This window comes from Coturnix japonica, chromosome 11, assembly GCF_054131305.1.
Source record: "Coturnix japonica strain WE chromosome 11, WE-NBRP24, whole genome shotgun sequence".
Lineage (NCBI taxonomy): Eukaryota > Metazoa > Chordata > Aves > Galliformes > Phasianidae > Coturnix > Coturnix japonica.
This window is the reverse complement of record NC_140673.1, coordinates 8,446,907-8,463,881: the sequence shown is the minus strand read 5'-3', so window position 1 is coordinate 8,463,881 and position 16,975 is coordinate 8,446,907. Positions and strand designations below refer to the sequence as shown.

General features: G+C 34.4%; 1 protein-coding gene across 8 annotated transcripts in view; it reads left to right on the top strand.

Annotated features, from left to right (window-relative positions):
- VAV3 (vav guanine nucleotide exchange factor 3) overlaps window positions 1-16,975 on the top strand; it is a 162,445-nt gene that overhangs the window by 120,066 nt on the left and 25,404 nt on the right. For all 8 annotated transcript variants that reach the window (XR_014932606.1, XR_014932605.1, XM_085511036.1 and 5 more), the window contains one exon: window positions 15,887-16,023. Coding sequence is in view for 6 of the 8 variants with exons in the window: in XM_085511036.1 (XP_085367162.1) it covers window positions 15,887-16,023 (137 nt within the window). In the remaining 2 variants the exon portion in view is untranslated. The remainder of the gene's footprint in view (window positions 1-15,886; window positions 16,024-16,975) is intronic.

Sequence of the window (16,975 nt, the reverse complement as noted above, 5' to 3'; positions counted from 1 at the left end):
TATATTGAGAGATTTTTTAATTTTTTTTCTCAGCTATTGAAATAGTACCACATATGTTTGCTGTCTTCATTTTTTTAAGGGTGTAAAGAGAGTCTAAATGTAATAGATTCACAGCTTGGTGTTTTTAAAAACTAGTTTTACCCTAAACACGTATGCTAATATAAACATTGGAACTTTAATCTCTAGAAGTGTGAAAGCATATTTCATATCAGAAGGATAAACTTCGTAAAAATAGAACACTAGAAGCCTTGTACTCAAGATTCATTGCAGATTAAATTCAAAATCTGATCTGTGAAAGAGGGTCATTGAACATGTTCTGAGTTCTTAAACAGCTGGTTTCTTTGTAAGCATGGATTAAAATTGAGTGAACCTTAGTTGTGAATTGAGGGAACAGATCCAGCAGGTCTCTTAACTTCCAGTAATCTAAAGTATTGACTGAATTTTGTGTGGCTGAGGCAGTGTTAATATATGCAATGGCATGTAAAGTTATTTTCAGTTAGAATCCCAAGTCCAAAGTAGTTTTAAAAATACTTTCTTATTTCTGGTTGGTGTCTGGTCCATGCTTGCTTTAGTAAACATTTCTTTATTATTGATTTTAAGTAGATTATAAAGAAAGGAATCTGAAGGGAATGACTGAATTTGCATCCTAGATTATATGTGTATGTATGTGTGCGTGTTTATATAATTGTGGATACGTATATATATATGTTTGTATAAATATGCCTATGATATTGTTGGCCAATAGAGTCAGAGGCATTACTTTCAAGGCAACCTCTGTATATGTGTATATACACACATGTAGATTTGCATTTACTTGTACATACAAATACTTATATATAAACATATACATACACATATGTATATGTAGGTTGCTCTGAAAGTAATGCCTCTAATTTTATTTCCTTTGAAAGTACAGCAGTTACAAAGAGCAGGAAAACACAATTCAATAGAGCTAATTCTTAGCTACATAACACTGCTTTTCAACATAGAAATATGAGTAATAAAACAAGCATCACATAACAGGATCTGAAGACCTGGACACTGCTGCATGCAGGCTAGCCAGAAGGACTTGATATATCCATTTAGTATTTGAAATTCCTTGTTAATGATTCAGCCTATATGGCTTCAAAATAAAAAAAAAATAAAACACAAAAATAAGTATTTTAGACTGGAATGAATTTACTCATAGTTAATGTCTTAATAACTAACAATTATAGCATATATATGGTTTTGCATGTTTTCCTTGATGATAACTGTAGGTTTTTTGGTGCACTGGATTTGCTAAGTTGCTTAAGACTTTTTGAAAATATTGTAGTGTATTAAGCTTTAAAACCCAAAATAAGCTTTGAATATACATATTTAAAGCATGGTTAACATTTATGGGAGCTCTATTGGGTTTTGGGTACTTTTTCTTTCCCTAACACAGCATCTGAATACTTGGTTGAGTGTGCAGTAAAGCATACAGTACATGTCTCTAGGAATCTGTGTTAATCAGATGAATCGTGGTGAGGACATGGTTAATGGGGCAGCTTTGAGTTATTTTGCAGCTGAAGGAAATTCTTTGCTTAAGGAAGATAGAGGCAATGCTGCTGCTTGCCAACACAAGTATAATTACGAATGTTCTGGAGTGGCCCAAGAAGTTGGGTTGTAGCTGTAGTGGGAGCAACTCCTAGTACGCCCAGCTGTGTTTTAACATGTTTTACATCATGTGGCAGGGACAGTACAGGTTTATGAGATTCAGTTGTTATCACCAGATTCTAAGCTAAGAGGATGGCCTCCTCATTCTGGGTGGGTCTTAGCAACAGTGAATTCAGAGAGCCCCTGAATTGTGACTTAATTTTTATCTCAGGTTTTTGAGAATGTCTTTTCTTCAGAATCTCTGCCCTTTTACTGCTGCACTAATGCTGTTTTCTGAGCTATTGTTTCTTCCCAAAATAATGTATTCATCTTTGTTCTGATACAAGAAAGAACATGTCTAATGTTTTTCACCAAGAAATTTTCCACTAGTGCATTTCTGGGAGGCAAAGCAGAGTTTTGTCTTCCAATGAAGCATTTCAAATGCAGTTTAATGAATTTTATTTGGGTTGTTATATTTTAAATTGAAATCATTTTTACATTCCTGTTGGGGCAAGGTATTTTGAAAGGTGCCTGTCCCTGTGGCATCTCAGCAGTGAGCTAACATTCAGAGAAAATAGCCGTTAGCCTTTTCTTTTAATTAAACATCAGAAGACCCAGATGCCAAAGGGTGAAATATATTTATTTTGTTGAGCTCTTTCATCCTTGTATGGTTGGTTTGCGAGATTATTTTGTAGCTGGGTAATTTAGGCTCTTTTGTCTTTCTGGACATGTATTTAGGACTGTCTGTAGATCGTGAGCAGCTAATATTCTACTTTTCTCATGTACCGTGTTTCATACATGCTTAGCACATACATCAATTTTAAGATGAGGTTGCTGGAAGGTTCTAGAATGTATAGTTTTCCACTTAAAAACATTTTTTACGTCTTGTTCTGAGCAAAACACCACTGTATACAGGTAGCTACAAGGGAGTTGGAAGGAAGGAAAAAAGATTATGTTTAAAAAAAAAAAAAAAAGCCCAAACAAGCATGCAGGTATAATCCATAAAACCAGAATTATACCGTTTTGCATTTTCACAAATAGTATAGCATGATTTAATAAATTAATTAAGGGAAAGAATGGAAATGTACATGCAGAAATTATGACCTGAAATTGCCCTTAGTTTCTCTAGTAAGTAGAAAGGAATTGTGTAGTATTTTGCTGATATTTACTGGGACTTCTAAATCTCTTATTCATCCTCAAGAGGTGTATTGAATTTACCTGTATATTTCCATATCCGATTTAATCTTCAAGGTACTGTCATTCTCAGAAGGCAAAACAAAATAAGGCAGTGATTGATTAAAAATAGTCAAAAGCATTTTCACAGTACTCTGAAACATATGGTTTCTTTTCTTGTGGCTCACTCATTTAACTAAATCAGTATTTGATCACTACTTCAAAGTAATTCTCACACAAAGAATTTGGGAAACGTTGTAAAACTAAAAGCATCCATCCCACGGGAGAAAAAAGACTCTAGAAAATTCACAGAAAAGATGCTTACAGAACTACCTCTGCCTTCTGCCTAAGGAAGGTTTTAGGACTTGTAGAAGGGGCTGGAGGCAAAACTGATGCTGCTTTTCAGAAGAGTTTTTAATCTGATCACCTCTTTGAGCTTCCTAGAGCAGTAGCAATGAGGCTGAGTTAGGCTGCAGGCCAAGCTTGCCCAGGATCAATTCTTCAACAGTAGCCAATTAAATGGATGCTTAGAGACACAAATGGCAGATGATGTTGTGTTACTTTCTCCAGTAGCTTTTGTTTTTGTTTCTTAGCTCTTAAAAATGTGGAAGAATAATTATGACTTTCTGAGCCAAACTAAAGTTTTGGCAATCACAACATCCTTTAACTGTTACTTTCATAATTATTTTTGTGAATAAAGTACTTTTAGTTTAAAACCTGCTGACTATTACTTCATAGAGAAAATGAATAAGAAATTAATACTTTCTCTTCGCTCTGTATCTGTTTCTCTCTATATGTGTGTTTCTCATGAGTTGTCACAACTCTTCTAGTCATTATCTGTTGTTACCTGCTTGTTGTTTCTGATGGAGAAGCTTTTTGATACCTCTCCTTCTTGCTTTCCTGCATGCTGGTGGTGTAAGAATGACAGTAGTCACAGTTTTTAAGATACAGATGCATCATCTGATATAAAGCCTAATAATGAGTATTTCAGTAGTTTGCTTTTGGGAATTTGAGAACTAGTACACAGTTGAAACAATATTCTGAAGAATGGAATTTAAAGGCAATCTCTTAATGATTCCATGATGTTATTTAAATGATGGTAGTTTTTTTTAGCGTCCATCAATGTTTATGAACATTCCAACCCTTAAATTTGTATTTATAGTTATATCTTATACTAAGGTATGATGAATTCCCCCAGTCTAGTCTATGATCCATTATCCTACTGTACAGACACTTCAGGAAATTGTCATTTCCTTGTAAGTATTCTTTTTAAATAAACAATTTTGCATCTTCTACAAGACTTACTAATCCACTGTTTACTCCCATTTAAATATTGCATATTAATTTTTTGACCAGTGTAATTCCAAGCTCAAATTTCTTTGGGAGATCCTTTTAGAAACTTACTTGAAAAAATAAAAAGATGGCTATTCCAACCTTTTACTTCCTATCCTTTCATGTGGGGGATCCTTGTCCTCTGATAGCGTCTTCTGTTGAAAGTGCTAATACACGTTAGGATAGCTTCTTGATCCTCATATTCATTATTTACTTCAGAAAGCTTAAAACGATGTGCCAAATGTTTCTTTAAAGATTCTTTAAAGTTTATTCATTTACTTGCAAATTCTGTTCTTATGGCAGACATTCACCAATCTGCCTGATACAAATACCAGCTGTTAATGTGAGGGCATGTACTGAAATCAGCTAGGCTGCTTCAAAGCACTGTTTACACCTAATATCATATATTTCTCTTTTGCTGAGGTTGTTTTAAGAAATAGGTTACAGTTTGTGATTAACAACTCAGCAGTTTCATATTTGAATTCATTTAGTACTCAAAGAGTTTTTCCAAGTAGTGACAGTGTAGAAGTGATCTGATTTTTCTTTTTGTTCAGCAGAATCAATTAGTTCAGCCCCAGTGTTCTTAAACTTTGTGTTGTTTATCCAGGGAAATATGTAAGGTACCTATATAAGGAATTCAAATGAAGTATTTGTGTTCAGCTCTCTTTATTGCTCCTGCTGACCTGCAAATAAACAGAAGGCTTGCTCAGTCTTGCACTATTCATAACTTACATTTCTTAATCTTTAGTGTGCAACTGGGATTTGAACAGTAACTTTATTATATGATACTTTGAAAACTGCCCCAGTTTGTAACCTTATAGGTTATTCTTTAACCAGCTTGTTTGGAATGGGAGGTGTGGGGAGAGGAAAGGGCATAAGGCACTCAGTTCAGATGGAAAAGCAACATTTTTACTGATTTTGGATTTTCTTTTTCCTTAATTGGCTTTGAGAACAGCAAATCTCATAAAGCATGATACAACAACAACAAAATAACGCATGTGTGGATCCCAGCTTTTCGTTGAGAATAATCTCACCTCTGATAATAGAAGTTGTGTTGCAATTAGCATTGGTGATTTTAATATAGAAGAATTTGCTTAATGACACAAAGTGCTATTTTAGTTCCCTCCCCCCCCCCCCCCAACTCTTTCTTGATCATGAAGAGGATAAATAGGGGAGATATTCTTCAAAGAAAAAGACTGTGTAACTTAATGATGGAGACTAAAGGCTCTGACTGCTCTTGTGCATTGCATGCTGCTTTAGTTAGCTCTTTGCTTCAGTTGCATTTAAATCCTGTAATTGTATGTAGCTCTGTGCATGCATGGCTCAGATGTCTTGGAAATGTACAGTGATATCAACTAAGCTCATGGAGAGCTTATGCTGGGATTTAAATACATAAAGAGCATTCGTTGTCAGAGCACTGTGTTTGGGAGAAAGAACCAGCTGGATCTGTTCTGCTGAGGTCAGTTTGATCTCTGGTGGTTTTTTGATGTGACTGCATGCTGCTGCCACAAGCGGTAGTCCTTTTTCCCCCATGAAGGCTTTTTTTTCCTTGTACTTATTTCTTTTCTTTCTTTCTTTCTTTCTTTCTTTCTTTCTTTCTTTCTTTCTTTCTTTCTTTCTTTCTTTCTTTCTTTCTTTCTTTCTTTCTTTCTTTCTTTCTTTCTTTCTTTCTTTCTTTCTTTCTTTCTTTCTTTCTTTCTTTCTTTCTTTCTTTCTTTCTTTCTTTCTTTCTTTCTTTCTTTCTTTCTTTCTTTCTTTCTTTCTTTCTTTCTTTCTTTCTTTCTTTCTTTCTTTCTTTCTTTCTTTCTTTCTTTCTTTCTTTCTTTCTTTCTTTCTTTCTTTCTTTCTTTCTTTCTTTCTTTCTTTCTTTCTTTCTTTCTTTCTTTCTTTCTTTCTTTCTTTCTTTCTTTCTTTCTTTCTTTCTTTCTTTCTTTCTTTCTTTCTTTCTTTCTTTCTTTCTTTCTTTCTTTCTTTCTTTCTTTCTTTCTTTCTTTCTTTCTTTCTTTCTTTCTTTCTTTCTTTCTTTCTTTCTTTCTTTCTTTCTTTCTTTCTTTCTTTCTTTCTTTCTTTCTTTCTTTCTTTCTTTCTTTCTTTCTTTCTTTCTTTCTTTCTTTCTTTCTTTCTTTCTTTCTTTCTTTCTTTCTTTCTTTCTTTCTTTCTTTCTTTCTTTCTTTCTTTCTTTCTTTCTTTCTTTCTTTCTTTCTTTCTTTCTTTCTTTCTTTCTTTCTTTCTTTCTTTCTTTCTTTCTTTCTTTCTTTCTTTCTTTCTTTCTTTCTTTCTTTCTTTCTTTCTTTCTTTCTTTCTTTCTTTCTTTCTTTCTTTCTTTCTTTCTTTCTTTCTTTCTTTCTTTCTTTCTTTCTTTCTTTCTTTCTTTCTTTCTTTCTTTCTTTCTTTCTTTCTTTCTTTCTTTCTTTCTTTCTTTCTTTCTTTCTTTCTTTCTTTCTTTCTTTCTTTCTTTCTTTCTTTCTTTCTTTCTTTCTTTCTTTCTTTCTTTCTTTCTTTCTTTCTTTCTTTCTTTCTTTCTTTCTTTCTTTCTTTCTTTCTTTCTTTCTTTCTTTCTTTCTTTCTTTCTTTCTTTCTTTCTTTCTTTCTTTCTTTCTTTCTTTCTTTCTTTCTTTCTTTCTTTCTTTCTTTCTTTCTTTCTTTCTTTCTTTCTTTCTTTCTTTCTTTCTTTCTTTCTTTCTTTCTTTCTTTCTTTCTTTCTTTCTTTCTTTCTTTCTTTCTTTCTTTCTTTCTTTCTTTCTTTCTTTCTTTCTTTCTTTCCTTTCTTTCTTTCTTTCTTTCTTTCTTTTTCTTTTTCTTAAAGATCAAGAAAGCCCAACCTGAACGGAGGGTTATTTTTGAAAGCAGATTTTTAGACAAAGATTCAGTGCTTTTTTTTTTTTTTTTCTTTTTTCTTTTTTTTTTTTTTCCTTAATGCTGTTTTCAAACAGTGTTCATTTATAGATGCTTCCTTGTAAAGAATCTATGCTGGACTGACATTTTCTTCTATATAGTGTAAGAGATGTCTGTTAATAACTAAAAGGTGTATCTGCCGTAATCTGAGGTCGTTTAAAAGAAATGTTCAAGGAGGAAGATCGCAAGAGTGTTTAACTTAAAATGCTGAAGGACTGTGTGTCATTACAAAGAGGATGTGTGCAAGTGAAATTAGTCTGTCATTTGCTGGAAGCTGTCTCTTTTATCAAGTATAGGCCACTTCCCGCTCATGTTATGTAATAGTTCAAAGCAGCTCTTTTGCCAAGAATTTATTTACTTAAGTAGAAGAAACTGAGAGTTATGTTTTGGCTTTTTTTTTAATCTTAGAGGCAGATGCTGTTGGTCAGTGTTGGGCACAAAAGAAATGATATGAAAGGTAATTTAATGTTCATTTTTGCAGTGCCTGATGAATAAAATCTCAGCACATTTTCAGTACTTTGTGTTTATAAATTCTGTTTGAGATCTCTAGAAGCTTATAACTGCCTTAAGTCTGCGTTTTCATATGTTAAAACGTGCATCTTGCTGTCTGTGATTTACTGAAGTGTATGGATGGTTTAGTCAGCAGGATGACTAATTCCATTTGTGCTGAACAGACTTGCTGGGAGGTACGGCTGCTTCCCATCAGGCTGTGCTTTTGGGCACACTGCAGGAAGGACTGAGCTACTGCACAGTTGCCAGAGTGTATTTTTCTTTATTTTTTTAAAGTACAACATTTTTGTTTCTTGTTTCTTAACTGACCAAGAGCATTCTCAGTAGGAAAATGTCAAGGGTCCTGTTCAAGATTCATGGCATTTCACAGTATTGAAGTTAGTGTCCAAAACTGTGCTCTTGTTCTCAAGCCATTTTCTTCTGACTGCTTGGCACAGAGTTATCCTTGGGCCCACTGGAGATGGTATAAAAAATACAGCTCGTGGTAGTTACCTCTCTGAAATACCTTGCAAGATTTATTCCTGTTTTTCAGAGCTTTTTCCTGCGTAGTCTGCTACTGTCTGCATACACTTCATAGTTCATCTATTGTATCTGCCTGGTAAAAATTGTTAGCTCCTCAGGGCAGGTACTCGTTTGAGCAAGTATGCCATTTAGAATGCCACACCTTTCTGTGGAACCACATTAAAAAGCATGGTAATTAACAGTGGTTAATTTTCATACCTTATGCTTTTGTATAAAGCAGCACTTCATTTTAGCGCTGCTTTTAATTCATATGCTAAAAGTTTTGCTCAGTCTTTGAGGAAATAACGAAGACTCTTAGTTTTGATGGAACTTTGTTTTTAATATTTATATTCCAAATTCATGGACAAGATTGAAATTGTGTTGCTCATTTGTCAATATAAAAGAAAACTGTGTATGTATGAAATATGTATTCTTGTTTCTGCAATACACTAATTATAATCTAGTCATCATTTAAAATGTTGAGATTCACTGCAATTGAACATGGAGTGTCTGTTATTTTAAACACTGTATTTTTGAATTTACAGTCCTCTGTTATCCGTATAGGCCACATCCAGGTCTTCCAATGCAGTACAAAAGTGCTCCCTTGGTTACAGTGTTGTTCTGTTTCTTGTAGCAGGCTGTTGGTCAGATTCTTCAGCAGGCAGATACTTTCCTCACATGCATTATCATTTGAGTTAAGTCACCATTTTTGCAGAAGTCTTTGCTAAAAATACAGCCTACGTGTGCAGCTTTAGAGGGGGGGAAAAAACCAACAAAATGACAAAGTCTGAATAATTACAGGAAATAGAAGTTGGACAAGCAGTAAAGGACTGGAGGGGAACAGTGAGTGCTACTTCAAGAATTTTTTATTTTTAAGGAGATATGATAGTACTAACAGTTAAAAAATGGTCACAAAGAACTGTAATTGCTTCAGTAGTTCTCTTTGTCCTGTAGGATGGCAGTCCTGAAATCTGCCTCAAAGTGAAAGAGGAGTGTGAATGTTTACTGAATGTGATTTGGAATTTATTACAGATTTGTCATCTGCATTGTGAGATAAGTTTTCTTCCACTTGTGCTAACAAGTTTTCAGTGAACGTGAGTCCTGGCTGGGCCGAATAATCAAAAGTTTAGGTAGTTGAGAAAGGTATCCATTAAATACTACCTTTTAATTTAACAGTCACCTTCCTTAAGGCTCTGGTGTCAAATTTGAATGAAACAGCAGAAGTGGCCTTTGTGGTTACTCATATGGAAAACATCAAGACTTTATTGAATATTACCTAAAACCAAAGAGGTAATGAGAAGATAAGCAGAACTGAATCATTCAGAACTGTTTCTTGGTCACCCCCCATGTTTCAGTCATCTTAACCTGCATGTAAGTTTTATGTGCGATGTCTAAAATTATAACATAAGTTATGATGACTTACAAAAATAATGACTTAAGACTGAAAGAATTAAAAGTTAAATTGAAACATATTATTTGAGGTATGTCAGTGTACCTATTCATTGAAGAAATTTTGTCCAGGAATAAGTATTTAAATTGTTGCCAGTCTGAAAAGTGCACTTAGACTATGCTTGTGTGTTTCGCATCTATAGGTAGTCTAAAAGAAAAAACAACAAAAAACACACAGAAACTGAATCAAGCACAAAAACTAACAAAAAATATTTTATTTCATGTCTTTAGTAGACAGCCCCAATAATCAAATTTTTTTTTGTAAGTTGTTACAGGATTTTTCTTTCTCTTCTCACCAAGTGAGTAGTCCTTATGGATAATTTGTTCCCTTAACAGCAATGCCATTGACTTTCACAGAAGTCAGTGTTGCAAAAGTAGATAACATTGATTTGAAATTAAGCAACAGCTCTCTGGATAAAATGCAGGGGAAAAGAATCCAGGTTACTTTTAGTTCTGCAAGGAATTAATTATGAACAAGGATTTGAAAATCTGATTGACATTGAGCAACAATGGCTGATTTGAAAAACAAAGTGCCAAGCTCAGAGAAGGACTTTCCATTAATTAGGTTCTAGTAATATTGGGCCAAGATGTTGACAATAAACATGTTTAAAGCCTATGTTTTTTTTCTGGTTTATAAAATCAGCAGATTGTCATGGATGTTCTGTTTGTGGATTTAATACTGTCCACCTGCTTCTCACATTGCTATTTTTATCAACCCATTGATTTTCTTTCTTTTTTCTTTTTTTTTTTAATGATAAATTCATTATTTTAATGTATGCTGCTGTACTTGTTGATCTGAAATCCTCCTAGTTTTACTTTACAGACTTTGTTTACTGTGCTATAAATGCTAATTTTTGAATCCTTTGCTTTTATTTAAAAGGGAGGTCTCCTTTGCCAGTCTGTCGAGTTTGTGTTAATGTGACTGTAGATTACAGTTAAAGCACTTATTTTGATGGTGGAAGGAGTTTCTGCCATGCGTTACTTTGCCCTTGTTTCCTGGATGAGTAGTAAAGGAGAGGCAGGAGGCTCTGAGAACTGAGATGGAGTTCTATTTCTGGTCTTGACTATGGAGAGACTTATCAGTCACAGGTTGTCAACCTGTTCCTTGTTTTTCAGCATTCTATATTTTTACAGCTATATATAAAAAAAACAGCAAACAAAAAAACAAAAAGCAACAAAAAAATAAAAGCAAGCTCAGAGTTTCTAGATGGACCCTCAGTTTGCTCTTCTGATGAAAGAAAGGGCTGAATTAGGGAGTCTTTATATAATTTCCTGTTAGAAAGCCATTTGTTTTTCTGTTGTGATTGTGGAAACACCAAGATGTGGCCTTGGCTGATTGTTGAAAATTCTATTTCAAATTCAAAGCTTCTTGAAGTCAGGGGGCTGTCTTCAAACACGTCTGTGGTGTTTGTATTAAGTTAAAAATGTTTGGTAACGAGGCTCTACTTTTCCTAGGGAAAGAGGAATTCTTGCGTCAAGACTCATGTGAACTAGGAGTGCGTATTCAATGCATATGAAGCTATTTTATGTCTTTGTGTTAATAGTATATCCACAAATTCACCCTTGCACCTTGTTCTCCTGTACTGTCAGTTTTCTGTATGGTAAGATGATCCCTACGCAAAGCACAAACCATGTCCTGCATTGTTTGGAAACAGCAGATGCTGCAATCAATTTTGACAGATATAGGTTATTGTATGGCATGCATTATGCATGTTGTTGGCAAAAAATAGCATTTTTAATCTGCTTGAAACTCTGAGGGTCACTTGGTGCCATTCATAAATGCAAAGCTGCTGTAAAGAATATAAGTAGGTTATGTGAAATTATGAGAACACATATAATGGTTATTGTAGCTTATTCTAGTTCCAAAAGGTAACCTTCTTCCTTAATTCATAACTGTATGATTAAATACTCAATTATGTGTTTTGTTTAAGGAAAGGCATTTTTCTTAATGCAGCCAGATTGGTGCTTAGTTACTCCTGGTGCTAACATTATTTTTCTATCACAAAAGTCACAAATAATAAATTTTCTATCACAAAAGTCATTACACATAAAACAGTTCAGGCTTCTGCTACATACCACTTTATTCTTATTTTTTTTTCCTATTTTATTACAGTACCTTACCTGTGAGGTAAAGGGTCAAACTTAGTAACTTTTCCGTACTTGATTTATTTTTTCCACACTTATTGGTGATGTAAGAAAAGTGGTTTGAGCTGAACATTTTTCTATGGAGGAAATGCTGTTTTTAGAAGAGCTTGTACTGGTTTCTGATTGATTCAGAGATGTTTTTAGACTTTTGTTTCTGGAGAAACTTTTTAAATGTTCAAAATCATTTAACAGAGACAGACCCTTCCACTGATAGTTTTGTATGATGAGTATAAGACATCAGTTGCACATTCATTTCTTTGACATCTTTGATCAATATGGACTGTCACTTAGTGTATGGTGTTACTGATAGTGGGGATTTTCTGTGTGACTCAGATACTATGTTGTTTGAATGTGATTGGCTGTACTTTGATGAACAAGGAATCTGAATCAAATCTGATCTATGATGAAGTAATTAACATCAGTGAATAATTTCCCATGTGTATACGCGCTTTTTTTTTAATCTCTAGCCTATAAGACTAACGTCCTGTATCAATACTAAAGCAGATGACTGAAAGTAATAGAGTAATTAAAGAAGTTCAATCATTGTTCTGCATTGTTCCAGTATATAGGAATCCTAGCCATGTGTCCTTTTAATTCCAGATGCTGATTTATTTAAGTCTTGTGGTGGAATGTGTTGTGCTAGGTGGCACGTATTCAAACTAAAGATAACTCTGGGCACAAATAACTCCTAAATAGGTGAAAGACAACAATTGGATGCAAGTAGTAAACTATGAAGGTCAGAATAGTGGGGAGTAGCTGTAGCACGTCAGCTTTGTAGTTGTCACTGTTTGTGTATGTGTTATGGCGAAGAGTTTATGGTGTGTGTGAAGGAGAATAATAAACTCTTAACACTGGGGTCCTAGCCTGAAAGTCTGTTTGAATCTATAGAATTATTTCTAGTTACGTCAAGAAGCATTAGATGATATTTGGCAGTATCTGGTGGAGTTTTATAATCAAAATTATTGTAAGATTTTACAGAATTAAAGATACTGAATTTAATACAAGCATTCTAGGCATACTGTATTTTAACACGATTAATTCCTTGTTATGTTTGGTATAATTCTACAATTGGGTGCACTGTAGCTTTTTTCCAAGTTCTTTTGGACTGGTTTGCACACGTGCTAAAAATCATGATTACCAGTGAAATAAATAAAAATAGCAAGTCATTTTACACATGATTGATTTAATAATTTTGTAAGTGTCCTATCATAAAACAGAACCCCTAAACTAAATATTGACAGGATTTGCACTGAAAAGTGCATAAGAACCTTTCTTCATTCTCATCAGAGATTAATACAGTGGTGGGATTTTAAATACATAATATCTACCACTAGTAATGTGTTAAACTGTATTCCCAGTATCAAAATTTTGCAAACCAAATAATGTTTTTGTAGGTTTGGATAGGCTTCCATATATAGCTCTGAGTGCATGTTTATGATTTCTTGCATATACAGAGCTATAATTTATATTGTGATGAGGGAGTTTTCATATGTTAGTTGTCAGCTTTGAATACATGCTTGTATGTGGCATTGCTTTTATTGCTACACAATAGATGCAGTGTTTCTTGATGCTCAGTCAGAATTTCAAAGCACGTCTGCCTTAAATTGAGAAATAAAGCCTAGTCTGGTAATTACCTAAGTGGAATAATGGCTTACTAAATAATTAGATGTCCATTTTAAGTATACCAAGCAACTTGAAGGAACAGTGAAAAGTTATAAAGTCATTTGGATTGAGTAATGTGGGAACTGACGTTCATTTGGTTAATGTTTCATCATAGTGGATTAGTATTTATTCTTAACTACAGAGTTGCACTTACTAAGGTGATTTCATACAATTTAGAGATCGTGAATATTTGTATTTCTTGCTCCTGAAAATGCTATAATGGTCTTGCAACACAAATACGTCTGTTCTAGCCCCAGCATTCTTTTCAGTTAGAACTGTGTTAATCAGTAACCTGTGACTTTTTCTTAGTAGATGAGGGAAAGACCGTGCGTTTGTTCTAATGAGTTTTAGAAATGTGTTTCCCACGGTATTCTTCTGTAGAACCTGGCTGCTCATGGATTCACAGGTGTGCAGCTCATTAGGGAAAGAATTGGTTGGTTGGTTCGGAGTGAATGGAGGTAGATCTGGTCAACAGTACCATTTCCCAGGGCTCTGTGTTGAGGCCAATTGTTTAACCTTTTTTATTGATGGTGGATGAGGGGATTGAGTGCTCTCTCAGTAGATTTGCAGGTGATACCAACTTATGTGGGACTGTTGATCTTCTTGAGGGTCGGAAGCCCTCTGCAGATATCTGGGTAGGATTAATTGATATGCTGTATCCAGTTAATTGCAAGGCATTCGGTGAAGGTGAGTTCCAGGTCCTGTTCTTCTGTCATAGCATCCCTGTGAGGCATTATAGGCTGGGGGAAGGTTGCTGGGTGGAAAAAAGACTGAGGGATTCTTGGCTGATTGCCAACTGAACAGGAACCAGCACGTGGCCTTCAAGGCCAATGTCATTCTGGTCTGCATAAGAAATAATGTGGCCAGCAGGGCTAAGGAACTTATTCTCTTGTATGTGACACTGCATTCTATTTTGGATCCCTCACTAAAAGAAGGCTGTTAAGGTGCTTTGAGCTGATGAGGGGTGTAGAAAACAAATCAGTGAGGAGCAAATTAGGCAAGTGGGAGTGTTTAATTTGAGGAAGAGGAGGCTGAGGGGAGAGCATTCAAGCATTGGGATGGGCTTTCCAGAGTGCTGGAGCTGTCATCCCTGAGGATATTCAATAGATGTATGGACATGATACTAAGGAGCCTAGATTAGTGCTGGAACTGATGGTAGGTAATGTTGATGGTTGATTTCAATCATCTTTAAGGTCTTTTCCAACCTATGTGACAGATTAAATTAATTTCCAGTTAGAAACTGATTAGATATGGCTATGCATCCATACAGCTGTCCAGCTGTACCTTTATTTTGTGAACAATCGCTTTTACTTATATTAATATACCTTCCTACAAAATCTCAGTCAAAAACATTGATGATGAAGTGGATATGCCCACTGAATTTTAGCAGTCTGGAAAAATCTTTGCACAACTGAAAACAGGGAAATTGTCATACAGATTGTAATTTAAAAGTAGAATATGAGGGAACAAAGGTACATCTGTTCCATTAAAAAGGGTGCTTTACTTGGCAGTATTAAGATTGAAAAAATTGCTTTCCTAAGAGCTCTCAAGTTTTTAGTATTTTTTTTTCCTGACGGATACAGTACTTCTTGACTCAATTTCAAGTATTCTTATGACCTCACAGGGTGTTGTTTTAGTTAGTGCAATGCAATAGCTGTCCAAAATGTGTTTTTTGAAAATACAGTTATAGGAACATGGCGTTAGAGTACTCATAATTTTTGCTTCTGTCTGAAATTTCTCTTCTCCCTTATTTTAAACCTGTTGAGAAGGGTTCTTGAACTGTAGTGTTATAAGCTGTAACTTGTTTTTTTTTTGAGAGTTAGTGAGAATATTCTTTGAGCAAAGAATTTTATGTATCAGACTGTGGATTGTTCCCATTTTTAAAAAAATAAAAATAAAAATCATGGTTCATCTGCCTAGATGCAGCTAGTATTGATGTGGAAGATACAGTGTGCAACCAGAGTTCTTCTCTTGAAAATGAAGCATTAAGTTGATACAGATGATACAGATGTTGCTTATGTGTTTCTGAAAATATTGTTGAAAATGGAAGTAAAGGTCTTATGAAAAGCCTGGAAGGACTGTCATTCTTATAGTCTTAGGCATGAGGTTTAGGATCTTTTTTAATTATATAAGAGCTATGAGATTCTCCATATTGGTATCTTTATTTCCTAGACTGATCCAGGGATATTTGCACAAAAAACAAAAAACAAAAAACAAAAAACAAAAAACAAAAAACAAAAAACAAAAAAAAAAAAAAAAAAAAGGAGGAGTAAGAAAAGGAAGGAAGAGAAAGGCTTTCTAGAAAGAGTTTTCTTGGAAATGAATAGAAATTTACTCCAAAAAGGTGGAAAGACTAAAAAATAAAAAAATAAAAAAAAAAAATAAAAAAGAGAAGCATTCAGATTTTGTGATGTGCTTATGTAAGAAAGCCAAGTGAAAGAAATACCTGCCTTTATGCCTTAGTTAGGTGCCTGTTAAACATATAGTGTCTTTTTGATTAACTGGTTTTATGGTCCTATGATTTCATAAGTTGTTAACAGGAATACATATGCTGAATTTTTTTTTTCTTTTTTTTTTTTGTCTTCTTTTTAAAAAAAATCAGGTTTACCGAGGATGCAAGTAATTCGAAACTACAAAGGAATACCGCAACCAGCACCACAGGATGGTCCACCATTACATATCCAGATTGGGGACACTATTGAACTGATCACAGGCGATGCTCATAGCTTATTTTGGCAGGTATTGTATTGTCTACAAAATGACCGTATTCCATTAGTCTCAGATAACAAATTTATTTTCAGAAATTTATCTTGCAACAATTTTTCCTTTCCAAACAAAGAAAATCTTTGATTTAAAACAAAATAAATCTGGTTCAGAGAAGTACCTTACCACATCCTTGATTTGGGACTGAGAAGATTGTAGTTGTCAAGCTAAATATATTTGGCACAAGCTAGAATTATTGGCACCTTGTGGGACTAATTCTATCACTGTGCACTTATACATCCATCCATTGTCTGAATCTACTGGTATCTATCTTTGATATTATTTGTACGTATCATGTAAAATACTTGAGCTAGAAGCTCACTGCTCTATTAATGTAAGTGTAAATAATTTTATAGCAATTACTGTGATAATTCTCTAGTCAGTCAAAGCCATATATGCACACATGTCTACATCTTACGTAATCTGAAAGACAGAAATATTTTTTTTCTCTATGAAACAGCAGCTGCTTTTCTGAGAGGCAGTCTGACCTATCATAAAGACCAAGAGATGGTTGAGATAAAGATTGATTTATAACATGCATTCTCTTTCTGCCTCCCCCCTAGCATCATTTGAAACCTAAGCTTTGTCTTAAGAGAAAACTCAGTGTACGGAGGTTGATACCATTGCAAACTACCTTACTGTCCTCCGTAAACACCTTGAAAATAAGGATGTTCTTGTGGTGTCTGTCATTTGTTCCTTTTAGCATCACTACTTTTCTTGGTTCAGTCAAGGTGCAGGACTGGAAGAGCCATTCTGCTTCCCTGGGTGTTGCTTGTTTATTTAACGTTCAGAAAAGAAAAAAACAAAAGGCTTATTAGGTGGAAAGAGAAAATTTAATGCTTTCAATGTACCTTTCAGACCCATAAGAAGAGTAGTAGTTAGGGGTGTAATAGTGTATCTTTTGAAATGGTCTTGTTTTTGTTGTAGG